Source organism: Lotus japonicus, chromosome 1 (assembly GCF_012489685.1).
Source record: "Lotus japonicus ecotype B-129 chromosome 1, LjGifu_v1.2".
NCBI lineage: Eukaryota > Viridiplantae > Streptophyta > Magnoliopsida > Fabales > Fabaceae > Lotus > Lotus japonicus.
This window is the reverse complement of record NC_080041.1, coordinates 109,586,919-109,614,303: the sequence shown is the minus strand read 5'-3', so window position 1 is coordinate 109,614,303 and position 27,385 is coordinate 109,586,919. Positions and strand designations below refer to the sequence as shown.

The 27,385-nt window shown below is 35.4% G+C and overlaps 3 protein-coding genes across 3 annotated transcripts; 1 reads left to right on the top strand and 2 right to left on the bottom strand.

Moving 5' to 3' along the window:
* Positions 1-5,861: 5,861 nt before the first annotated feature.
* LOC130732418 (uncharacterized) lies at positions 5,862-6,893 on the bottom strand. The gene is made up of 2 exons (XM_057584470.1): positions 6,794-6,893; positions 5,862-6,621 (listed from the first exon to the last, which is right to left on the bottom strand). Exons 1-2 carry the CDS (start codon positions 6,848-6,850, stop codon positions 6,184-6,186), a joined length of 495 nt encoding a protein of 164 aa, XP_057440453.1. The 5' UTR covers positions 6,851-6,893; the 3' UTR covers positions 5,862-6,183.
* A 5,665-nt stretch (positions 6,894-12,558) lies between these two features.
* On the bottom strand, positions 12,559-14,682 carry LOC130718765 (uncharacterized). Its single transcript, XM_057569393.1, has one exon. It carries the CDS (start codon positions 14,680-14,682, stop codon positions 12,559-12,561), a length of 2,124 nt encoding a protein of 707 aa, XP_057425376.1.
* Positions 14,683-22,655: 7,973 nt separating this feature from the next.
* Positions 22,656-25,385, top strand: LOC130729114 (codeine O-demethylase-like). Its single transcript, XM_057580746.1, has 4 exons — positions 22,656-22,953; positions 23,300-23,547; positions 24,030-24,357; positions 24,865-25,385. The coding sequence occupies exons 1-4, from the start codon at positions 22,693-22,695 to the stop codon at positions 25,114-25,116; spliced, it is 1,089 nt and encodes a 362-aa protein (XP_057436729.1). The 5' UTR covers positions 22,656-22,692; the 3' UTR covers positions 25,117-25,385.
* Positions 25,386-27,385: the final 2,000 nt, after the last annotated feature.

Below are 27,385 nucleotides of genomic sequence, written 5' to 3'. Positions count from 1 at the left end.
TCCTTGCTCTCCTACACACATGTGCAATGTATTTTCTAGCCATTTTCCCTTCCATTTATTTTCACCTGAAACAAACACATTGTTAGTCAACACATCTACATTAATTTGGTTAATGGCTTCCAATAAATCAACCTCTATAATGACAAGAGGAAAAGTAATATCAATCACGATTTCAACAGTTGTTCGAATGGTTGTAAGCTCGGTGTGAAGTGGACTCAAGGTCCCCAGATTGCTGCAGAAACCTGTAATCCAAGAACCGTTCCTATCACAAAGAACTCCCCCACACCCCGCTGATTTGTCCGCCTTAACCGCACCGTTCGTGTTAAACTTCAACCAACCTTCCTCAAGTTTGCACCACTAGTACGTCCCTAGAATTCCCGTCGCCAAGTGAATATGCGCTGCTGCCAAGAGGAGAAGAATTGCAAAACCAGAGTTTTGCAGGGGAATGGTCATCATTGCCACATCCCTATGGTGAACATCTACCACCGCCGCTAGCATGTATACTCAAACTCGATGACAATCCGACGGTACATTCTAGAACACAACTTCATTCAGCGCCATAAAGCCTACATCGTTGTAGCGGAAGTCTGAGGCTAATGAGACACTCGTCTCCTTCCCGAGCCAACCTGCAAATTTAAAGCAAGCCAATCTCGAAACCAGGGGTGAAAAAACGTAATGAATTCACACCACGCTAGAGCCTTTGCTAAAAGGGAAGGACGCGTATACAGTCCCTGAGCAAATGTAGCGCTGTCTCCGGCATCGTCAAGCACAAGGGGCAAAGTTGTGACGTTTCGATTCCCCTGCTGCACCTCTCAACATTAGTCAATATTCCCATATTCAAAAGTTTCCAAACAAAATACTGGACTCGTTGTGCACCTTTAACCTCCAAAAGGTTTAAAAAATAGCTTCAGACGTGTTCCTCTTATCCCCACCCATAAGCAAATCGTAGGCAGTTTTTGTCGAGAACGAGCCATCAGTGGTGAATGCCCAGACCGGGAGATCTGGTCCTCGAGAATAATCTGGTTCCCTAGTCAAGAAAACCACATGTGCCATTGTTGGGGGAATAAACGGCTCGAACAGGGTCATATTCCATCCAACCCCAAGAGTAATGCACTCTCCCACCGTAGTATCTAGAACCTCATATGGAACCGGAGCACAAGAAATCTATTGGAGCTCTACTCGTGATTTCAACCACCTGTCTTTCAAAAATAAAATTATACGCCCATCCCCAATGCTCCACTTGGTTTCCTTCATAACTGATCCCCAAGTTCTTCTAATCCCTTTCTAGGCTTCCGACTCAAACTTCCTGCGATTAACCACCGACAGTGTCCCCGAATCACACCCACATTTTCCACGTATAAACAGAACCCAAAGAGCCTGAGGTTCGTAATCAAACCCCACCCAATTTTCATGAGTAACCCTCAGTTGAATTCTTCCATTCTGCGCAACCCGAGGCCCCCGTGATTCTTAGGTGAACAAACCACCCCCAACTCACTTATCTCATCCTCCTGACAGCATTCTCAACACTCCAAATGAAGCCCCTCTACGATTTCTCCAACTGGTGACACACACCTTTAGGAAGAAGCATTGTCTGCATACAATAAGGAGGAAGTGCTTGAATTACTGACTTGGTAAGAGTAACTCTACCTGCAAAACTAAGACAATTAGCTTTCCAAGAAGCAAGACACCTATTTGTAATGTCCAAAATAAATTGATAAGTCTCTTTTGTTGGTCTCTTATGAATCAATGGGTCCCCGAGGTATTTCCCTAGGTTAGAAGTAAGGCATATCTCTGTCACTTGGCTCAGGCTCCTTGCCAACTGGTGGAGGACATTTCGGGACACCAACATTTTAGACTTCTCAAAGTTAACCTTCTGACCCGAAGCATTGCAAAAGTCGCTCAAGCACTTATGAATAACTTTCATCTGATGAATCGTGGCATCTTTAAACAGAATTATATTGTCTACAAAGAAGATATGAGTGATCGAGGGCCCTCCTTTAACAAACGAGTCGGCTTCCAGCGGGAGCAATCTACCTCATGCTGAATCGAATGAGCCAATATCTCCATACAGAGGACAAAAAGATATGGTGACAAAGGGTCCCCCTGCCTCATACCCGAGTGGGATAAAACCTCTTAGTTTTCTCTCCATTGAACATTACCTGAAAGGAGCTAGAGGACACACAACTAAGGATTCGATTTCAGAACTTGTTGGACAGTCCAATATCAATCAGAGTATCCCGCAAGAAACCCCAACTAGCTCGATCATAGGCTTTCTCCATGTCAATCTTCACAACTACCCAACCTTTTCTCCTCTTAAGGTACCGCATAGAATGAAAAACATCATGAGCAATGATGACATTATTCGAGCTTTGCCGACCCGGAATAAATTTTCATTGGTTTGGGGACGCCAGGGCGTCCAAGTGTCCCTTCAGTCTGTTAGCAATGACCTTTCTCATGATTTTGTAGATCATATTGCAAAGGCTAATCGGACAATACTGACACAAGCTATTTGACTTATAGTTATTAGTAGTAGATATCTAATTTCACTTTTTAATAGTAGAGATCTAGTTCGTTTAGCTCTATGAATTATGGTAATTATTACAATATTAATTGTTATGGTCTCTAGTTAATTAAATATAAGTTACATGAACTATAAGGGGTGACACAAGTGGTGAATGTGCATTTCCTTAAGGGATTTCGCCTAGGCTCCTGATCCGGATTCGATCATCTCTGAGGTAAAAAATAATACCTTTGTGGTCAGGAACATCACTACCGTATCCTGAGCCATATTAGTCACGTGAGGCCTCTTTCCCCCATGGAGACCGGTGGCCAAAAGACAAAAAAAAAGTTACATGGATATTATTAGAGTTCAATAACTATGCACTAACAAATTATCTTTTTTCATGCAGACCTCCAACCATAATATAATATTTTGTTACATTATAACAATGTATAAGGTAAACTAACCTAAATAATTAAGGGTTAAAATGATATAAATTGAATGACACAAGTTAAATAAGTGCATAAAATGATATTCAAATATACGTAAAAATATCACTTATCACAACCTAGTCGCCTCATTAACAGTGTCACGTCATTTATGATGACCACGTATGAGATTTCCGTATGGAGACTCAATTGTCACGAATTAAAAATTCATGGACTAAACTGGCTCGGTTTAACGGTTGGAGAGTCAAATCACACAAAGGTCATAAATCCGAGACAAAAATATAATTTAGACTATATATTTATATAATTTATAAGTCCACCATACACTCTATTAAATGTGATCTCTAGTCCTTGGGGCTAGCCCTGCCCATGCATAAAAAAAATGAGATCTCTGTCCCTCTTGATTATGAATGAAATTTTCAAGTTCATGTTTAGCTTAATAAAGTACTCACAGTCAAACCCGTGTTTAGCTTAATAAAGAGAGTGTTACCAGCGTTTCTCAAAATGCGTCAACGCCAAACCTGGGAAACCCTAACCCTCGAAACTAACTTTTTGGACTTTTTTTGTGGAGGCTTGTGTAATATGGGCTGAAAAATGGATCTCTCTGGTTGAAAGCCCAAAAGGCCCATAAAATAGAGGTGGGGTGGTCTGAGGCCGAGTGACCACACTAGGGCACAACCTTCAAAACCAAACAAACAAACATTGTTCGTCATTCTCAGCACTGAATGAGAACGAATAGCAGTTTGGTTCGTTTTTTCTCTTTTCTCTTTGGTAGAGACATCATTACACACCCAACACCGAAACAAGAGAAGAGACGAGCACTGTAAGGCATAAGCAAGCACCACACCAAACCCCACCCCACCCTTTCTCTTCTCTTCAACTGTAACTGCAATTTAATTATTCAATCTCTCAATTCCAATTCCTAGGGATTTCAATTCCCCCAAATGGACGTTGAAGACGAAGAACCTTCCCCCAACGAATCTCCTCCTTCACTCCATCAACAACACTCTGATGAACTTCCACTCCTCTCCACCAATGCTGAGCCAGTGATCGCCGGAGAGAATAATGACGAGGAGACCGCGGTTGCTGCTGAAGTGGTTGTCGCCGATGCGATGATGGATGAGGCGGCGGCGGCGGCTGCTGTGTCCGGTGAGGGCGGTGAAATGCTAGTGGTGGCCGAGGCGCGTGATGGCTCTCCGTTGGACGGGGCTGGCGTGGACGTGGAAGATGAAATGGTGGAGGATGAGGGGAATGAATGAACTGATATGGATGTGGATGATTCCATGGCTGTGGAGACCGGGAGGGTGGAAGAGGAAGCTAATTTGGATGTTGGGGAGGAGCAAGCACTACAACATAAAAGGTTTTTCGCAGCGACAATTTTCGCTGCGAAAATCCGTAAGTTGTTGGGAAAAGTACTTTTCGCAGCGATAAAAATGTCGTTGCATGTCGTCACGAATAGTCCCGATGCGAAAAGTTTTGCAACGATATTTGTGGTCGCTGCCATTTGTTTATGTTTTCGCAACGACTATTGTCGCTGCAATAGAAAAACTTTATTGATGCTGTAAACTATTTGTTGGAACCACTTATGTCGCTGCTATATTGAACATGTCTTAGCAACTAAAGTCGCTGCAAAAAGGTTTTTTACCCAACAAATCAAGTTGTTGCGAAAAGTAATTTTTCTCAACAAATAAAGTCATTGCAAAAAGTATTTTTCTCAACAAATAAAGTCGTTATATAACATATTTTTCTCAACGACTAAAGTTGTTGCTATAAGAAATATTTTCCCAACAATTAAATCGTCGCATTGAGTTACTTTTCTCAACCAACAAAATTGTTGTCATAAGTTATCTTTATCAATAACGAGAGTTGTGGCGATATGATACTATTTGACAACTATTATTTGAGTTATTAGTAATATTAAATTTCATTTTAGTGAAAATATTTTAAAAATTAATATTAATCACACCTGCTAATTTCATTAACCAAACTATTCAAATTGTTAATACCAAAAGTACTAACAAAGCAAACATAGTATAGTTGCATAAGATAAATAACATTTACATAGCTTAATGAGTCATAAAAGACATAGATAAATAACATTTACATAGCCTATATATAATCTAAAAATAACCACAACATCAACTTCTTGTCTAAAATTGTTGAGCACGTCATCATAAAGTTGTTGAAATACCACCAATTGACCTGCAGTTAACACAATCAAATTGTATTTTAGAAAAAAGAAATGATAATACAATCAAAGAAGGGGGAATAAAACAGGATCAGCTAACAACATAACAAGCCTCACAACCAGCCCCTCTTACAGGACCTAAATAGCATAATCCATTTCTAGTTTATAAAGAAAAACTACAGCCCATTTTTAAAGCCATATGCAACTAACAGAACATAATCACAAGGCACGGAGTACAACACTATAGCATGTACAAAACGTGATAACCAAACAAATTGACAGATGTAAAGCAAGAAGATAGTGCAGTCTTGAAAGCTTCACAAGCTGAGGAGCACTATATGAGAGGGCATGTCTACAGTATAGAGCAAACCAGAAAAAATAGGCAGCAAGGAGTAGGAACAACAACTGAATTAAACACCAAGTCATGATATTGAGGAGTGAACTCCAGCAAAGGCAAGATTTTGTCCACCCCCCTTTGCTAAAAGGTCTGCCAAAGAATTAGGAAATTTGACATAGTTTAATACTTTTTTTAAGAATCAAAAGGATATGTTGATAGAGAAGGGATGTTACCCCTAACAGATATCAATACAGCAAATAGAAAAATAAAATAAAAGGGGGGTAACAATCCCAAAGCAAAGAAGAAAGCTACAGGTCAATTAAAGAAGCTAAAACAAAAGCAGGTCAAAACAATAAGTTGGGCAACACACATATAAGGTAAGAAGCTTGATAGAGAAAACCCAAACTCTGTCCTAGATAGAAGCAAAACCAAACTCATGAACCACGCCATAAAAACAAAACAGAGCTTGGGCAGAACCTAGAAGACACAAAATAGAAATGCATACTTTTTTTAGACGACAAAATGCATGCTAGAACTTAGGAAAAGTAATTATAACTTACATGTGTGCAACCCTGTTCTCAGTAGTTTCAACCTCATGAAGATTGTCCAGCCTATTAAATATTCAAAACATCAACTTATAAAAAGTTCAACATTGCAAAATAGTAGAACTTAGAAAATAAATTTAGTAACTCATCATAATGTTGTACACTTAAATGATATTCTTACTTACCGAGTGGAATCTAAAAAAGAAGGCTGCCATCCTTTCCTCAAGTTTCTTTTCCATTCTTTCCTCAAGTTGCTTTTCTACTTTTTCTTCAAATTGTTTTTCCCTTTCTTCAAGTTGCCTTTGACTATCTTCAATGCGCGCAACCATTTCTTCTCTCTTGCTACGCTCTTCTTGAAGTTGAGTCTCAACTTCTACCAGTTTCATTTCCATGCCCTGACGCTTTTCTCGCTCGCTCACTAATTGTCCATGTAAAGCTGCAGTAGATTTTCCTTTTGTTGGTTGAATTCCAGCACCAAGACCACGACAATAAAATGAACGTTCCCCTAAAACTGATTTAAAAGCACCATTGATAATTGGATCTTTCTCAGCCTCCTCATCTGCTTGTTCTAACATCTTCATGGAAGTTTCTTGAACCTTCATCTATTAAAGATAAAAAGTAAAACCATAGTATAATTAAAAGATTAAAAAATGAAATTGATGAGATTGAACTTACAATGCATCTACAACATGCACGCTTGCTAAAAGAAAACATCACACATGAAACTAGTCATAATAAGAATTTATATAATAAATCATATAAATAGTGTCTTACATGAACTTCCCTAGAAGCCTCATTTACCCATTCTCCATTGTTGTTTGTATGAGTCATTCTCCATAAATCTTGATAATTGGGCTCCTTTTGAGTTTCAGGATCTCTCTGAATTTTTTTTCATAGCCATAGAGAATAATCACTATAAATTATTAATTCAATGAGCAACTTATATTCAAACAGTTTAGTGTTTTTGGTATTACCGCATCATAGCTAACAGCTTGAAATGACTTCCTTCCACATCTATGGTTGATAACTTGTTTTGATTTATTTGCTTTGTTCCTGGCACTCATTTCCTGAAAAAAATACAAGTATAATTATTGTAGTAACTTTTTTTTTAGATGAGAGACGTAGAAGTGTTATACGTTAAAGAAAACTCTATATCGGAGTCCAAATTAGGCATAGTACAGTTGCTGAGTTAACTTATAATATTTGCATTAGGAACTTCTATATTCAAAAAGAAAATAGAATATACTCAAAATCAATCTTGTCAGTCAGCAGTAGTGAAGTTCCACAAGACTGTATGGGGGCAGTGTAGGTTTTTCTTTTTTCTTTTTTCCCTCCAATATAAATAACTACTTCTTTATGGCTTTATCAACTTCTACCTTATAGTTATATTTGCAATAAATATGATACCAACATACCTTATAGGTAGGACTTGAAAACTTATCTACCAAGTGCTCCCAATCTTCCTCACTTATCTCATCAGGCTTATGTTCCAAAGCCATCTCATTTGTTTCATACTTTTTAAAGTGTTCATGAAGTTTACCTCTATGGCTTCCATAGAGTCTTTTTGCTGTATTAAGAATAACCTCTTTGTTATGCTCCGTTTGATCAATATCAAAAGTATCCTGCACCCAACAATTACATGAAATATATTGTAAGTATTGTATTAACACAAAAGAAAACAGAAAAATAAATTAAATAATGATATTTACAAAAACTTGTGATAGTATATGATCTTTTGCCGTGTCAGGAACTTTTTTCCACCCTTTGACATTAAAAGGAGCCTTTTTTTTTACAAGCACAGAAATTTCAGTAACAAAATCTGGAGCTCCTGGTCCAACCGCCACGATCTTGTCAAGAGGAATACAAAGGGGCAATTTTCCAGTAGCACTCTTCATTTTCTTTTTTGTAACACTTGTTCCAGTTGTTTTTCCTCTTCCAGCTTTTTTTGTTCTTGAACCCTCTATTGAATTTTCACAAATAATGGGGAAAGAAAGTTATCACTAACATAATATAAGAGTTTAAGATAAGAACATAAAAAATATTATAATGAAAATAAAATTAAAATAAAAAAACTTTGAAGAAAAGAAAATTATAGTACCTCCTTGTTGTTGACTCATAGTAGCATTTGAAGAATTTGGATGTGTTGAATCCATTACCTGAGTTGGGGGTGCCATTTCTAAATAAAAGAAAAATATGCATATTAAATAAGTGAACTAAAAAGCAAACCTACTTGGGCATTAAAACGACTAGGGGCAAAGAGCAAGTCACATATAGCCAACAAATCAGAGAAGAGAGACCACCTAATGCAAAGACTACATAAAAGCCAATGAATCATTTTTATTTTTATTTTTGACAACAGAAAATTTTTATTGATTTGCAGTAATAGATTGGAAAAACCCTCCCACATAAGTTAAACCATTTACTCCTCAACAATCAACCCAGGCAGTAAGAATGAAGTCCAACAAAATCCTACCATAGTCCAACCCCAATGACATGCATATATAGCCAAGATTAAAACTTGCACAAAAAGCATAAAGCAACCCACAAAGCCACAACCAGAATACGCCTAAGAATGAAGTCCACAAAATCCTCTTCACCTATTGAAAACAGTATTGTGTTGTTGGATTTTCTGCTAGTAACCTTTAATCGAATCAACAGTTCTCCAATGTTAGCACAAGGTCACCAATGATATTGAAGCAGAAAAAAACCCCAAATCAGAGATTGATCAAAAGAATACAGCCCCCAAAATTCTCAAGTTACCACCAAAAACCCCAAGATTATCAATGGGGATAGGAAAGCTCAATAGTCTGCACCGCACAAAGGAACAACACCACCAAACCACCTGGCACACAGCAAATAGAAGCCAAAATTTCACAACTCAGAGAACCAAACCTGAGGTACAGGGATACTAAAATCCCCCCTCACCTCATACAGACATCTTCCTGTAGTGAGAGCATCAAAAATTCAAAATTGCTTTCTTTTGTTTCTGAAAAATGATCACGTTTTGCATAAACATAAGAGAGAGCAAGGGAAATTCAAATCCAGGGCATCAGGGCATGAATTGCATAAGACTGAGAGAGCAAGAAAAATTCAAAACCAGGGCATCACTCATAAGGGCATGAATCGCATAAGAGAGTGAGACAGAGACTACGAGAGAAATAGGTGAGGCTGGTGGTGGTGGCCGCTTGGCCGGTGGACGGTGGTGAACTGGTGGGCGGTGGCTGGTGCGTGTGTGCTTGACGGCTTGACCTAGGGTAGCGACATGGCAGACTGCAACTCTCCATCTCCTTTCTCACCTTTTTTCATCCCAGTTCCCACTCACAAATTCGTGGCTCTCTTCAATTAAAAAACTGACAAATTCATGTACTTCTCCATATGACTGATGAAACATATTAGGCATATAATTTAGGAACACAAAGGCGAACAACAAACAAGATAGGGCAGGTTGGCGCAGGACAAGAGAAACCGCAAACATAACATAGCCACCCAAAAGCATACAATTAAAAATTACTGACCTCTATTGTTGTGGAGACACAGAGTCTATAGCTTGCAACACAGCTTCAAAAGAAAACCCTTTCGTTCAGAAACAAACACGCAGCGATGGGGAGATTAGGAACAAAGAGCTGGTATGAGAAATAAGTGAAACTCCTTCATGATATGAGTGATTTTAGAACTTCTGAACATAACCAGGAAAAAAAACCCATTCACGATGAGGGAGATGATGAGATACGTGTTTAGTGCTTGTAGACAGTTTCTCAAAAATGGGAAAGTAAAAAATTGAGCGCTAAAAAGTAGCGCCAAAAAAATTAGTAAATATTTGCTTCTAGAAATTTCATAAAAGCTTGAATTTCAAATCTGTTGCTTTAATTTTTGAACGAATTTCAGATATGTTGCTGATAAATAGAATTTAAAAAATCTGTTACTGATAGATATAATTTCAAAAGAAAATAAATTTTTTAAAGAAAAATAAATAAAATTAAATGCTTTATAAAGTTCATTGAAAATAATATAATAGTTCTTAATCAAGTAATTGATAGATTTATTAATAAAATATAATAAAATCTTTAAACTGATTTTTTTTCAATTGCATTTACTATTCAAATACAAAATAAAGTATATGATTGTTTCAAATAATACATAAAACTAACGTAAAAGATAGCATAAAAAAGTAGTGTTTATAAACATTCGTTACCCGGTCACACTTTGGATGTCGCCAAATTTGAGATTTAGTCATAGTTAAGGTTCATCAACCCTCCCCATAGTGTATTGCGTGGGGATCGAACCCGAAAGTTCTTCCCATACACTCAACCTGCGTTGCCAACTGAGCTACCCCTCTTGGGTATAGAAAAGTAGTTTCAATTGTTGATGTAGATTAAAATCATTTATCTAATTGTATTTTTTTTTTCTAATCTTCATATATTTTGAAATCATTTATGAATTTTTTATGTTTATCAATTTTTTTTTGCGATTTCAAAATTGTGAGTTATTCTGATATAAATTTTGAGATCAAATTAATTCACGTATAAAGGTGTACTTTGAAAAGAAAGGTGGTACATTGAAATCTCAATCAGAAATGGTGGTAGCGTACAATGAAAACCAATCATCATCAACCTCCCAAATCTGAATATCAAAGCCATAATCAGCCCCCACCCGGAGACAAAGCAGAGATCTCGCAGTCTCTAAGGATTTTGACCGGAGAAAAAAGAGATTTTACGTCAATAAAAGTCAAAAATAAAATATGTCAAGATTAAAATTAATTAATTAACTCAGACACTATTTAATGTGAAATTATAAGGATAAATACTTGTGTTAAAATTCAACAAAATATAAAAAATAGGTATTTTACATATTTCTTCTAAACTTTACCAAAAACTAATAAAAAATTCAGGGCCAAAATGTATCTTTTATTCTGTGTCAGAATCTTCTTTCTCAGACAAATCATATTCGCTTGCATGAGATTCTTCTTCATCACTATCTGAGTCACTTGCATCATCCAATTCTTTTTGTTCTTCTTCCTTGTCAATAATACTTTCATCCAAGCATAGACCTGCAACATCATGCCTATTTAAAACCTCATCGTCTTGATTTACTAATGGTGCATCATCATCCTCATTTAAAACAACTTCATCTTGGTTTACTGATGGTGTTTTCAGTTGTCCATGTGTATCACCCAACTCATTTAGTTGATATGCTTCCAAGTCATCGTCAACTTCAACATTTGGCAAGTCAAAGACATGTCTTGGCTTGACTTTAACAACCGTATACCAATTTTCCTTGTCACTGTATTTTACATAATAAACCAAACCAGCTTGAGAGGCCAAGATATATGGATCACTTTTGTAATATAACTTTGTCATATCTATACTAATAAATCCATATTCATCTCTCCTATATCCCATGCCCTGATTTCGGCCTTCGGAAGGAGCCTCAAACCAATCACATTCAAATAGTATAGCAAAGTTGCTATTCAAATATCTTATTTCAGTGATCTTTCTAACCACACCATAAAAATCAACATGTCCGGTTAACTCATCCCCTTTCACTATCACACCACTGTTTTGGGTTTTTAGGTGTTTCTCAGCATCTTTTGTACGAAACTTGAAGCCATTTAGAATGTATCCTTTGTGGTTGAACACTCGAAAGTCCGGCCCTTTTGATAATATTTCTAGTTGTTTACTAATCCTCTCATCACCCAATTGTTGTAATCGCAAAACCTACATTTAAGTTTTGTTAAAACCATCATACCATATAAAACTAAATATAAATGATTATCACAGTATATAAAATTCTATCGACAACTTTAGGTATAAGTTAAACATCCATCTTATTACCTCATTTTCAAACCATTTGGGGAATTGCTCCTTGTGCCTCTTTTCTATGTTTCTATGACTTTCATTTTTTATCTTCGTCATGTGCTCTCTGAAAATTGTTATGAATATACAATAATTAGAAATTCAGATATATTATAGTCACTACTAATAAGAATAAAAGTTAGACTGATGACACTTACTCAATCCAAGGTCTGACTTCTTCACAATTTTGTAATATGTAAAAATGAGCTTGTTGAAGTTCAGAAGAGTTTATACATTCCCACGAACCTCCTCCAATAGATCGACCATTGCTTTTGAACACTGACAAACCAACAGATTCATTACTTGCATAGTCCATATATCTATCTGGCCGATTTAATCTAGAATCCATGTCGGTCAAATATCGAGCACAAAATGTCATACACTCTTCAGACACATAGCCTTCTGCTATGGAACCTTCTGGCCGTGCTTTGTTGCGCACATAACTCTTTAGAACGCGCAAAAATCTAACCATAAACAAAAAAAATTACATATAAAAATTTGAGAATTAAAATATTTGAATTTATATATCAAAAATATTTAAACTAACCTTTCAATAGGATACATCCATCTATATTGAACAGGACCTCCAGTTTTTGCTTCATTTGCCAAGTGAATTGATAGATGAACCATAACATCAAAAAATGACGGTGGGAAGATTCGCTCCAGCTTACAAAGTGTCACTGCAATTTAATTCTGTAAACGATCCAGCTCATTTAATTCTAACTCTTTAGAGCATAAATCACCAAAGAATAAAGACAACTCAATCAAAGGATCACAAGCATCCTTGGGAAGCAATCCTCTTATGGCAAGGGGAAGAAGTCTCTCAAGTATAACATGATAATCATGACTTTTAAGTCCTGAAATCTTGAGTTCATTTATATTTACGCAACGACCTATATTTGAGGCATATGCATCAGGAAACCTCACATCCTTCAAGATACGACAAAAATTAATCTTTTCTTCCTTTGACATCGTGTAACGTGCTGGTGGAATCATATATTTATCCCCAACCTTTATAGGATGAAGCTGCTTCTTGAGTCCCATACGTTGCAAATCTAATCTAGACTTTATTGTATCTTTTATTTTGCCTTCTAGATCCAACAACGTCCCAATAACACTTTCACAAATATTTTTCTCCACGTGCATCACATCTATGTTATGCCTCAATAAATTTGTTCTCCAATAAGGTAATTCAAAAAAGATACTTTTCTTCTTCCAATTATGATTTACGTTTGTAGTTCTTTTTCTTTTTCTTGTAGCTTTTCCAAATGGTAGCAGCTCAAGACTCTCCAGTTGTGCAATCACTTGATCTCCAGTTAATGGTTCAGGTGCAATCCTTAACTCTCGTGTGTTATCAAAAGGGCTCTTTTTCATACGCCAAGGGTGTTGAGTAGGTAAGAATCTACGATGGCCCATGTAGCATTGCTTGTGACCATATTTCAAACGACAAGAGCTGGTTTCGGAATGACAACAAGGGCAAGCTAGTTTTCCTTTAGTGCTCCATCCAGATAGCATGGCATAAGCCGGAAAGTCATTGATTGTCCACAATAAGGCTGCATGCAATTGAAAATTTTGTCTCGATGATGCATCATAAGTTTCAATACCTTCATCCCACAAATCTTTTAAGTCATCAATTAGCGGCTGAAGATAAACATCAATATCTATCCCAGGACCTTTTGGGCCTGGAATAAGCAAAGTTAAAATGAAATTTGGTTGTTTCATGCACAACCAAGGAGGCAAGTTATAAGGAATTAAAACAACTGGCCACACACTATAGTTGGTGCTCATAATACCAAATGGGTTGAAACCATCAGATGCTAAGCCAAGTCTTACATTACGAGGATCTGAAGCAAAAAGTTCATGGTTATCATCAAAACGTTTCCATGCTAATGAGTCAGCCGGGTGCCTCATAACTCCATCATCAACTCTTTTATTCTTATGCCATTTCATATCATCTGCAATTTGTTTTGACATAAATAATCTTTGTAGTCTTGGTTTTATAGGGAAGTATCGAACTACCTTATTGGGGACAACATTCTTCTTCTTATTTTCTTGCCACCTACTTTCCCCACATTTTGGACATTTATCCAGATTTTCATATTCTTCTCCTCTAAACAGAATGCAATCATTGACACAAGCATCTATCTTGACATAATCAAGTCCAAGATCTCTAATAGTCTTCTGAATCTCATACATAGAGTTGGGAAGAACATTTCCTTCAGCTAAAGCTTCAACGAGTAGTTTTATTAGTGAATCAAATGAATTATTGCTCCATCCATAAACACACTTCATTTGAAAAAGGCGCATAATAAAAGATAATTTGGAGAATTTTTGACAACCAGGATAAAGTTTTTGCTCAGCATCTTTCAACAATCCATAAAACCTTTTAGCATCCTTATTAGGCTCCTCATTCATACTGCTAGGCCCAGGATTATCAAACACATTACCTCTATCCATGTTAAGTGATTGATGCATGTCATGAAGCATGGAGTAAGTTTGAGAATTATCACTTATTTCAAGATCAACATCGCAATCGTTGCCAGCGTCATTATCAGATGATGCATCACTTAAGCTTTCGCCATGATACTCCCAACGCTCATAACTTGGTTCAAATCCCCATTTTAGTAAATCATGCATCACATCATCTCTTGATTTATAATTAAAATTATTGCATTTAGAGCATGGGCACCTAATGAACCTTTTCGGTTTCGATCCAGAGAAAGCAAAATTTAAAAAATCATCAATTCCTTTCAAGTACTCTGGCAAAGTTCTGTCCTTAAGTTTTATCCATCCCCTATTCTGCTTATCCATGATCCCAGTATCTACAAATTTAAAAGAAAATATGTGTTGTATTGGTTAATAAAATGGATTAGACATATTATAAAGAAAATTATAACAAATGAATTTTTTTTGTTACAGTGAGAAATTAGGGTTTCGTATATGAACTTAACTTCAAAATAATATGTTAATATGTTATTATAAGGAGTATGATATTTTTTTTGTGTTTTTTTATTTCTTAAATGTTTTATTTTTCTTTAAAGAAGAAATATGTATATTGATACAAATAGTCTTGGGAACACACTCTCACAAGTAAGATAAAATTATAAATAAAAAATAACTAAAAGAGATTGAGTTAAGAGTAACAGAATCTAAAATAGACACAAGTAAAAACAAAAATTATACTATAAAATAGGATTACCAATACCAAATAAAGGGACAAAGATAAAGACCAGCAAACGTGGTCTATGATTTTTTTAGTATTATTTTTAGTGCTATTTTTTATAAAATAAAATAGTGTTTGTTATATCTTAAAATTAGCCTATCTTATAATCCAAATGCTTATCTAAAATCCAAAATAAAATCTAAAGGCTTTTCTTATTTTCTAATGTTGTACCAAAAAAAAAACCTTATTTTCTAATGAAGTCTCACGTGACTTTTTCTTTTTAAAATAAATTTATACTTCTTTTTCAAAATTTATACTTATCTTATATTTTTTAAAGGCTTATCTAAAAAAATAGTGTTTGTTTCTCTTTGTTATTTTTTAGTATTATTTTTAGTGCTATTTTTTTTAAAAAAAATAGTGTTTGTTACATCTTACAGTTAGCCTATCTTATTAATCTAAAGGCTTATCTAAAATCCAAAATAAAATCTAAAGGCTTATCTTATTTTCTAATGTTGTACCAAAAAAAAAACCTTATTTTCTAATGAAGTCTCACGTGACTTTTTCTTCTTAAAATAAACTTGTACTTCTTTTTTCTAAATTTATACTTATCTTATAATTTTTAAAGGCTTATCTAAAAAAATAGTGTTTGTTTCTCTTTGTTTTCTGGTTTGTATTCTCCTCCGCCCCCTCCCCCCCCTTTAAAGGACCCACAAAATTAGTAATTTACCCTTATTTTATTTTTAATTTACCCTTATTTTATTTTTTAATCAAATAACCTAATTAATGCCCAACTTAAAACATCAAATAAATAGGAGATAATTTAAATATATTAATCTAGTTTAAATTTAGACTGCATTAAATTTGGAAGGCATACAAATCAATTTAAAATTATAATGAAAATGGCACGAAATCATATGCATTTATAATTTATGACATCAATTCACAGCACAAAACAAAAATAAAGAGAGCATGAGTGCTTACTTGGTTGAAACACAACAAACAATCTTCTTTGAAGCTTCTGAATAGCGGATAACTTCCGTAGCTATTTCTCACTGTCTTACCCTCAGTTGCTCTCACACTCTATTGAATTGAGGTTCAAAGATGGAACCCCAACTCTCATAAGGGATGATCAATTGCTCTTCCACTTTCCACTGAATGTGTCTTTTCACTATCAATGCTCATTTATTTATAATCATTCTCCTAGGTTTGGTTGTTCCCTAATATGATAAGATTTTAATTTATTTTCAAATTTTCAGATAAAATTTGATTTATTTTTAAATTTTAGGTGAAACACGATCACATTTATCTAGATCTATCAAGATTCAGTTAATTATCAAATTTTAATCTGATTATTATTTTTTAGAATCTTTTATTATTTTCTAGTAATTTTTTTTGTTACAACGGAAAGATAAACTGCGCCTGCCAGGATTTGATCCCGAGATCTCCCCCTACCCAACTCATATGTCCTCCAACTCCTACCACTTGAGCTATCATACGGGCACAATAATTATTATTTTTAATCATATTTTTTAGCTTTCTGATTTTTTAAATTATTTCATAATTTGACTTTTTTTTACATTTTCTATTTTATTATTTTCGAATTTTGATTTTTTGAGTTTTTAGAATTAATAAATTAACAATAAAAGAAAAGAAAAAGGTAAGGTAAAATAAGATGTTCACACCAAATAAATTATGATATTCATATTTTGAATTCAAATTTGATATTAAATAGAATTTTTTAATGCAAATAAATAACAAACTCAATTTTTATTTATGAAATTAAATGGTTGTTTAACAACAACATTTCAAGTTGTTGTGATATGCATATCCTTTCGCAGCGACAACAGTTATCTTGGGAAAAACATATTTTCCCAGCAACTAACGAATTCGTTGGCATATATGTCCACCTTTTCGCAGCGACAATAATAGTTGTTGTGAAAAAGTCGCTGTGAATAATATATTATTTCCCAACGACAACTAAAGTTGTTGGGACAAGTACATTTTTCGTAACGACATTAGTATTGTCGGGGAAAAATTACTTTTGCCAACAACATGAAAATGTTGCTGCCATATACCTATTTTTAGTAACAATTAAAATGATGTTACGAAAAAGTCGTTGTGAATGATATGTTATTTCCCAACGACAACTAAAGTTGCTGGGACAAGTACATTTTTCGCAACGGCTTTAGTTTTGTCGGGAGAAAAATTACTTTTGCCAACAAAATGGAAATGTTGCTGCCATATGGCTACTTTTAGTAACAATTAAATGTTGTTGCGAAAAAGTCGCTGCGAATAATATGTTATTTCCCAACGACAACTAAAGTTGCTGGGATAAGTGCATTTTTCGCAACGACTTTAGTGTTGTCGGGAAAAAAATTACTTTTGCCAACAAAATGAAAATGTTGTTGCCATATACCTACTTTTAGTAACAATTAAAATGTTGTTGCGAAAAAGTCGCTGCGAATTAACTCATCTCTTGTAGTGAAGTCAGGGACGAGGAGGACTGTAATGAGCATTGTACGTATTATGTGGTTGGATGACTTTCCTATATATCTATTACTATTTTGATTTTTTTTTCTTATTTATATATATTTTTTTACTTTCACAAATTCAAGAGAGCAATTATTATGTTTTACAAATTATATCATTAACTTAATGGTGGTACTGTGGTAGGAACATTAAAATATTATAATTAATAATAGATAAATGGTATATTAAGAAGTTAGATAACAATTTTAATAAAATAAAAATAATAAATGTTATTTCTTAATATATGTGTCACAACTTAAGGTGACAGTTGTTAAAGAACGTAACTAGGAGTAATTTTTAATTGATCCTGGACATGTATTTGTGGTCACTATGTCGTCTTAAATTTCAAACTAAATTTATTAAGCCTATGTTTTGTACTACGTTAGAGGTATGCATGGACCATCATAAAAAAAAATGCAAGGACGGCCAAGTGTATCGAAAATGAGGCAATTGCTCCCTACGCGAAAATGGGCAATCCCTCCCTGAGGCAAATGTAGTATTTGCCCCTTTAAATCATTTTTTTGTACTATTTTTTTTATAACAAGAGCAAAGAAAAAAGAGAACTTTTGATTTTTGGTCAAACTTATGCTACCTACATTTTTGGTCAAGCTTATGCTACCTACATGAATTACATTTTCACCTCCCACATCCATTTTTTCTGGTTCAGTCCATGGAAATGCAAACTCATTATTTTTTTTTTTTTTTTTGAACATGCAAACTCATTATTGAATAAGTCTAATGTGAGTTCGTCCAAAAATTATGTTTAGTCGTTTTTAATTAAATTTTATTTATTAATACCCAACAGTGGTTAGTTACAATGAAAATGGACTTCATATGAGATTCTAATTTGTATTTATTAAATAAAATTAAATAGAGTGGGTATAATGGGTTGTAACCACTATCAAATCAAATGATATATTGATGCAGATAGTGATAAAGATTGTGTTGGCTTAGCTCAGCAAGATTGTAGTGTTAGCGGTACGATTATCGTCTTCCATCATGCTTTGTCGTTGAGCTAGTGGTTTGCTCACTCCTCCATATCGTTGAGTTGTTGACATATATACTTGCTCGGTTGCTCCTCTTCGTCGTTCCGGTTCATGGAGTTGGTGAAGTGTAGTTCGAGTTGTGGTCTTAGGCCAAGTCGACCTTTTTCTTGGTCTGTGGTTCAGGTTGAGTTGACATGTTCGGATCAATTGAGGATGTGGATTATGTCCAATGGTGGCCAAATGACTATGAGCTAGATCATGAAAAGTATGAGTCATAACATAGATAATAGTATGACTTGATTTGTCAATCTCATGTAGCTCACATGGTAAAGAGTTGGAAAGACATCTATCATGTTCAGACTTCGAACTCTGTAGTGGAAAAAATTGGTCAATCCCCCTCCCTCACCCAAAAAAACAAAAAACATGCCTTGATTTTATCTTACAAGGGAACAAAAATCTAAATAAAGAAAGCTAAGTTGTATGTCTACATACTAATATAGAAATTAGAAGTAAAAGTAGACGAGCCTACAATAAACTAAGTGATATGATAGAATGATATACATGCACTTAACAGGGCGTTTGTTACAAGTTATCAAAAATCATGCCCGGGTAAGTGGATTCCCGGGGATATTATGATGTGAATGTTATTCCCAGACATCTTTTAAAAAAGTGTTTGGTTGATAACTAAATCCCAAACAAGAGTCTCATTAAAACCTTACTGGGTAAACCCAGTGGGAAAAACCCCAGTAAGGAAAAAAAGTACCACAAGCTTGGGATAGCCACCCTGCTACAAGAAAAAAAAAATCTAATTTATAAAACAGTATCATTTGAAATAATAACATTTATAAAATATATTATTTGAAATAATAACATTTATAAAATATATTATTTGAATAATTCTTTTTAATGAAAGAGAATAAAACATTTTAAATTAAAAATTCACTCCGGGGAATGTGAACTTTTTTAAGCTTTACCAAAATCAAGATTCTGGTCTAAAATTATTGAATAATGTTGTTTTCAGATAGTGGAAGGATGAGAGAGATAGAAAGAAAATAAAAAGTTAGAGAAAAAAAGTATGAGATGTCATATATGATAAAAGAAGAGCGATAAAAATTAAAATGAATGGAAATGGAGTGTATATGGTTGACAGGTCAGATCGGGGTTAAACAGTGGCCGAACTGTTGACTATTAAATATATAAATGTATATATAATCATATATACCAAAAAATAAAAAATAGTAGGCTTAATTTCAGTTTGGGCCCCTGATGTTTCACAAATGTGCGTTCTGCATCCCCCGTGTTTATTCTCTTTCCTTTTATCACTTTTTGTATTGGGTTGAAGTACCATTGTACTTCTTTTCAATATAAAATTATTGCCTATCAAAAAAATAAAAATTATATGGCTTAATTGCACTTTTCATCCCTTATCTTAGGCTCTTGTGCAATTTTGATCCCCTTTATTTAAAACGAGCAATTTTGGCACATTAAAGATCAAAATGTGACAATTAGGTCCTTCCGTCAAATTGCTAACAGACGTTATCTATGTGGACCTCATTAATGACGTGGACCTCACAGTATGTGCCACTAGGATGCCATCTCAGATACTTTTCTTTTAAAAATAAATTATCTCCAATTCTTATTCCTTTTCTTTTAATTTTCCTTTTCTTTTTCTTCTTTAATTTTCATCTTCATTCTTCTTCTTTCTCCTCCTTCACGGCATCCCGTTCACCACTACTCTCTTCTTCTTCTTCTTCAACCTCCATCCATCTGATCATTTTCTTCTTCTTCTTCAACCTTCACCCTCTCACTGCCCAGAACCAAAATGAGTGGGATCTGTGGGATGAATTCAGAAGCAAAAAACGCGAATCCATAACCAAAAACTCGAAACCAGCGCTCTATTGTCCAAGTTTGAAGATCCTAAGCAGGGATTGAAGCAATATTGAAGCTTTACTATCCAGATGAAAACCCTAAGCAGAGAGTGGAGGCAACAACAAAACCCCCATCTTCTTCAGCAGAGAGTGGAGGTAACAACAAAACCCCCAATCTCCATTGAACCCATCACAACACCCATCTTCTGTACCGAATTTGTGGAGGTAAGGGGGTGGCGCAGATCTGTGGATCTGGGCTTGAGTTTGGATGGGGGAGCTTTCAAAGATGGCGGACACGCGGTGGCAACAGATGGAGATGAGGAGGATGGCGCAGTGGCTCCCAGGTTTTGTGGGTTTCAAATCCTCCTGTGTTTTGTGGTTGTCAGAGGAAAGAGATGAAGGGGGAGGAGGTTGAGGATGAAAGGGTAGATGAAGAGCGTTAAAAATTTCATGCATTGAACTGAAGAGGGTGATTTCAATTTCATGTTTGGGTTTTGATTTCAAATGAAAGATGAATAATGAAGATGATAAGGTGAAGTTTCTTTTTAACGTGATGATAAGGTGAAGATGATACAAGAGTGATTTTAGGGATAATTAGATTTTTAAATTATTTTTCTTATTTTTTTATTTTCTGATGTGTCATTTATGATGGTGTAACTAGATCAGAATATTCCGTTTGAATTTGACAGAGAACTAACAGAAGGACCTAATTGTCACATCTTAATCTTTAGTGTACTAAAATTGCTCCTTTTAAACAAAGTGGATCAAAATTGCACAAGGGCTTAAGATCAGGGACGAAAAGTGCAATTAAGCCAAATTATATACCAAAAAATAAAAAATAGTAGACTTAATTCCAGTTTGGGCCCCTGATGTTTCACAAATGTGCGTTCTGCATCCTTCGTGTTTAAAATGTGCGGTCTAGCTTCCTGGTCTATCTAAACCGTGAGATCGATGCCCTTCCGTCTATATTTGTTTGGTTACATCTGTTGACCAAAGGAAGCTGCTTTCATTAAACAGAACTTGCTGATGTGGCCTACTATTGACACCACTTTAATACTTATTTGCTATTTGCACCCTTTTTATCACATAAAAAAATCAAAACATAAAAATATAAAAGAAATAAGAGAATGAAATTAAAAACAAAAGCAGAAAAGATATAAAACAATGAAATTAAAAAAAAAACAAAAAAGATATAAAACTATAAAATAAAAAATAAAATCAACTAAATTAAGAAACTGCATCGTGTTTCTCCATCTTCACTATCAACCTTCCAATCCAAACCGTGTTGATGTATCTGGATCCAGGAAGCTCCGGCGAGAGAGATGAAGCCGTTTAGATCTATGAGGAGAAGAGTGAAGGCTACGTTGGTGGGTGCGGAGGAGGCATATTCGAAGACAGATTCCACAGTTTGTTCTCTAATTTTCCCCTCTCTCACTCAAGCCACCGCCTTTCTTCTCTGATATGGATCTTGGTGGGGTTTAATATGGGTTTGGGGGTTGACGAAGATGGGGCTTCGTGTGGTATGGATAGGGAAAAGCCATCATAGATAAAGTGAAAGATTTTTGAGAAACGAAGGGATCGAGAGTGCAAGTGCTAAAACCATCAGATCTAGAGCGAGGATGAAAGGATGGAGAGGGGGAGAGCGACATCCAGTGCTGAGAATAGAAGAAAAGGGGTGTAAATAGAAGAAAAAAGTGAGGGTGGTGCAAATAGAAGTGTTCTGTACACAAACGACATTTGATTTTGGAAGGCAGCTCCGTTTAGTCAATAGACGGAACCAAACGCATATAGACGGAAGTGCATCGATCTCACGGTTTAGATACATCAGGGAGCTTGACCGCACATTTTAAACACGAGATGCAAAATGCACATTTGTGAAACATCGGGGACCCAAACTGGAATTAAGCCAAATAGTAGATAAACTTTTAAGTTTTAACTTTTTGACCTTAAAAAAACAATTAACTTGAAACCAAAGAATCAAACATCTATTTCCTGTGGAGCAACCAAGAATGGTAACGAGAATCTTTCAGACCGGTCTTACACCGGTTTGTGACCGGTTCTACCGGGTTTACACCGGTTTTTTAATGGCCGGTTATAGGTGAAGACCGAACTAACTAAGGTTCCGGTTGTCCGTTCTGGTTCTGCAAACATTGATGAAAAATGAGGTATGCACATATTATTTTTTTAATATTATTTTAAAATTCTTCGTGACTTATTTCTTTGACTTGTAAATCACATTAACATCTTTCAATCCCTGACCGAACCTTCATTACCAATGGCAGAATCTCAATCTCTAGCTTCGGAGGAGGTGCAGATACTTGGAAAAACTGTCCAAGAGCTGGCCTTGAATCCTGAAAATCTGCCAAAAAGTTTTATACATGAGCAAGGTGGTGCTGGGTTTCGAGATGCTCTTCTACCATCAGAATCAGAGGGTATTCCGGTGGTTGACCTTCACCTCCTCACATCTCCATCCACAGCACAACAACAAGAGCTTGCAAAACTTCACTATGCACTCTCTACATGGGGCTGCTTTCAGGTCTGTGACTCTATAGTATTCCATTAGTTAAAGTTCATGTCACTCACAATTTGGTCTCACGGTATTAGTAAAGAGACCAAATCATGAGCGACATGAACTGATAACTTTCATGATCAAATTGGTTATTTACTCAGAAGTATAATCTGATTAATCTCTATTTGAATACTTTATCTGTCCTATTATGATCCTAATTGGAGAGAAACATGCACAATCTCTACTCTGGGTATATACTCTATTTGTCCTATATAATTGACAAAATCATAAAATGGAAATGTAAATATAAAATAAGAGGCATTTTCACAAATCCAAAAATGAATTTTCTGGTACATATTGGAATGCTATTCAGGCAATAAACCATGGTATGCCAAGTTCGTTTCTTGACAAGGTGAGAGAAGTTTCAAAGCAGTTCTTTGAACTTCCAAAGGAAGAAAAGCAAAAATATGCAAGGGAACCAAACGGTCTTGAAGGGTATGGAAATGATCAAATACTTGTACAGAATCAAAGGCTTGATTGGACTGACAGAGTATACCTGAAGGTGCAGCCTGAAGACCAGAGGAACTTCAAAGTTTGGCCCCAAAAACCCTATGAGTTCAGGTATAAATTATTGTCACCCCTAAGTTCTCAATAATACTTAAAATGAATATAGCTCCACCAGAAAATTCTGCTGTTTTTGATACAACTCTTCCAGAATCTGAGTAGAGAGATTCTCCGATTCGATTGTGCGCGGTGGTGAGTGCACTTGATAACGCGGTGGTACATAGTGACCGTTTGAGTTGACGAGATAAGATACTTACTTAAAGTAACCATAAACCATTTTGTAATTTTGAAATGTTATCATTTTTCGGACAATAAATAAGCAATTTCATCATTTTTCATGGCATGAGTATTTAGTGCTTATTTGAAAATCCTTCTATAATGGATTATGGAGTCAAAATCAATTTTGGGGAGAAGCTTCTGTCATTAGTTTCTAGCTTTCAGAGTTGATTCTGAGGGATGAGAAGTTGATGCAAACATGCTATCGGTCTATGTTTTGTACACAAACCATGTTGTTAATCTCATTGGACGTCTCAATGCAGGAGTACTATATTTGAGTATACCAAAAAACTAAAGCTGCTAACTGAAGTAACTTTGAAGACCATGGCAAATTCATTGAACTTGGAAGAGGACTGCTTCCTAAAGGAATGTGGAGAAAAATATAAAATGTTTCTGAGACTCAACTACTACCCTCCATGTCCTATGCCTGATCATGTTCTCGGCCTAAAGCCGCATGCTGATGGATCATCTATAACTTTTGTATTGCAAGATAAAGAGGTAGAAGGCCTCCAAATGCTGAAAGATGATCACTGGTTCAAAGTTCCAATCATCCCTGATGCTATCGTGATTAATGTTGGTGATCAAATGGAGGTAATGGCTATTAACTAAAGATTCTTAAATTCAAGCACACACAAACCCCGCAAAGAGAAAACTTGTCAATGCAGTGTATGATTGGAAACCATTCTACAATTGATTCTGCTGCCAGAATCAATATAAGAAGTTTCTCTTAGTAGTTTCTAGGTGTCGGAATTGTTAAAAGTTGATTCAAACATGCTAGCAATTGATGCACCAGCTTTGCTGCTGCAAATAACTTGGCCGTGTTTGGAAGAGTTTCTTTGAAATCATCACTTATGCAAGTGCTTGAGTAAGCTTATGAAATTAGCTCATGATCTACGTATAAGATGTTTTAGTCTTATTTACATAAGCTGCTCAGATTATCTAATAATTGTTTATTCCTACATTTAAACTATTTTGAGTTTATTTCATTAAGTTTCTCAAACTATAATATGAGTAAGTGTTATGAATGTTCATTGTCATAAGCGCTTAATTAAATTGTTTATCTAAACGTAATCTTAGCCTGTTTGACATGTTATGCAGATCATGAGCAATGGAATTTTCCGGAGCCCAGTACACAGAGTAGTGATAAATGCAGAAAAGGAAAGACTCACATTAGCTATGTTCCACGTCCCGGATTCAGAAAAAGAGATAAAACCAGTGGAGAAGCTAGTGAACGAGTCAGGGCCAGAATTATACAGACCAGTGAAAGATTATTCTGGGATCTATTTCCACTATTACCAGCAAGGGAGAAGACCAATTGAAGCTTCCAAGATTGAACTTCACATGAAGTAGAATGCTTCTCGGAACTTAGTCCACCAAAGCATAATGCAAATGAAATAAAATATGTTACTATATAATACATCCAAGCTATAGCTCATAGTGTGATAGTGCAAATTGAATTTATGTTGATTTGTATGATAATTTAGTCATGACATATAATTGCACTATTGCAGGAGTTTGATCTAGCTTTTTGTATTAAATTCGACCTTACCTTTTTTGGCTTCGACATGTATTTTTTGATCTACCTTACCCAACCCGCTTGTTTGACGTTCCTCCTTGTATAGCTTTGAAGTATTACATTGGCTAGCTATAATGAAAATGAGTTCTAGGAAAATACCTTAGGCTCCAAACAACTAACCATTAAGGACTTATTTCAAATATGAAATAATATTTTTTTAGGGACAAAAAGTCGTGTAAAGAAATTTCAGGGACTAAACACTACACCGCCATTGTTTCTTGCGCCACAAGTTCCCCTAACGTCGTTTTTAGCAATTGCGGGAGAACCGCAACTATATCTGTTATGATGTACGGGCGGTTCAAACCACCGCGAATAAACAATTCAAATTCACAATCAGTTGTAACCACTGCAAGTTAAGAATTTAATCACACTTGGTCTACGTTATTAAACTCGCAATTAAAAAAATTATTTAAAAGTTAGTTTATAAAAAATTAATTAAATGTGCCATACTATAAATACATTTTGATTAAATTTTAGACTCAAATTTTTATGCATGTTAAAATGTTTAATTCCTTAAATACACCAATAGATATGTAGTTTAAACACATATTAAAATTCAACATAATAGTAACTACTACAATACAAAAATATGAATCCATTTAAGTAGTCTTTTTTTAATTTAATGACATTTACGTATACTTAAATAGACTCTTCTAAGGGACTTAGAATGCTTTTAAACTTTTCAAATATAGCATTTGTAACTAAATTGTCATTTTAAAAGTAGACATCTTGTTTATTTAGCTTTCTGAATTGTAGTTATCACTGTATTAATTGGTATGGTTTCTAGTTAATCAAAAAGTTACAAGTATATTGTAAGAGTTTGGTAAGAATTTACTTGTTTGGGTTTTCCAATGTATCTCCACAGCTGGGGCACAAATGATTTTTCATATGCACCGCTGATGGATCGAACCCTAAATTATCTAGATGCTTAAGGAGCTTAACTATCTACCGTTGTACTACACCTTGTTGGTAAGAATTAACTCTTTTGTTACATTTTAAATACATTATAACAAGAAAATACTAATAAAAGAAACAAGGGGATTTTACTTCAAAAATATAATAAGTATTTTTCACTTTTGAGAAGTGATCTTAAACGATTTGGATACAAAATATTTCAAATATAAATTATGGTATTTTTTAGTGTATTTGTTTTAAGAAAGTGCTATGTTATGTTCCTTCTATTTCACGCTATTCCACTAAACCAAAGTGTCTCATTCTAAAGGCATTATGTTTTGTTCCATTCCATAAACATGACATAAAATTAACGAAACTCATATGTGATATTCCATTTCCTTTCCTCTTATCTACAAAATACTACCTAAATGTGATATCCAGTCCTCTTTGATTATGAATGAAACTTTCAAACTCACGTTTAGCCAAATAAAGTACTCACAATTAAACCGTGTGTCATTCTAAGGTTTCCTATATATCTTTAAACTTAAAATATTGTTATTATCATATGTTATTATATTGAGTTCGATGTTACCACGCGTGCCACCATCCTTGAGCTTTAGAGCATGGCTGGTGGGACACCTCCAACATGCTGATCACGCTGCCTTGTGTGCTATTATGTGGCTCCTCTGGACCTGGCGGAACAACAAAGTTTTCGAATCCCATCATTGGCCGATCGAGGTAGTGCTGCGGAAAATCCAGATAGTGGTGGTGGAATTTCAGAGGTGAGGCAGATTGAAGCACGCCACGTCCACTGAGCAACAAGGGAACGCTGCTCTAGATGCCGGAATGGTAGAGTTGTGCACGGATGGTAGCAGGCTCCAAGACTCTCATGAGATTGGTGGGGGAGGAGTGTTGAGGGATAGAGATGGCAGGTGGTTGACGGGGTTTGCAGCTTTCTGGGGAGTTGGGGATGTGCCCTTCACGAGGGATTGAAGCTCGTTTGGGATCTTGGATATCGTAGGGTGGCTTGTCGATCGGATTGCATGGAACTAGTTGGCTTGGTGACGGGTGTGCAGGAGGTTGACCAGTATTGGCAACGAGACGTGATCTAGCAAGTTCGTGAGCTTATTCGTGGTAATTGGGAGGTCA

Excerpts from the sequence above, each read along its gene's own strand:
- LOC130729114 (XM_057580746.1), top strand. The coding sequence starts at position 22,693 with ATGGCAGAATCTCAATCTCTAGCTTCGGAGGAGGTGCAGATACTTGGA. Across the intron at positions 22,954-23,299 it reads CTACATGGGGCTGCTTTCAG|GCAATAAACCATGGTATGCC; the intron begins GTCTGTGACTCT and ends AATGCTATTCAG. Across the intron at positions 24,358-24,864 it reads ATGTTGGTGATCAAATGGAG|ATCATGAGCAATGGAATTTT; the intron begins GTAATGGCTATT and ends CATGTTATGCAG.
- LOC130732418 (XM_057584470.1), bottom strand. The coding sequence starts at position 6,850 with ATGACTCATACAAACAACAATGGAGAATGGGTAAATGAGGCTTCTAGG. Across the intron at positions 6,622-6,793 it reads AGGCTTCTAGGGAAGTTCAT|ATGAAGGTTCAAGAAACTTC; the intron begins GTAAGACACTAT and ends TATCTTTAATAG.
- LOC130718765 (XM_057569393.1), bottom strand. The coding sequence starts at position 14,682 with ATGGATAAGCAGAATAGGGGATGGATAAAACTTAAGGACAGAACTTTG.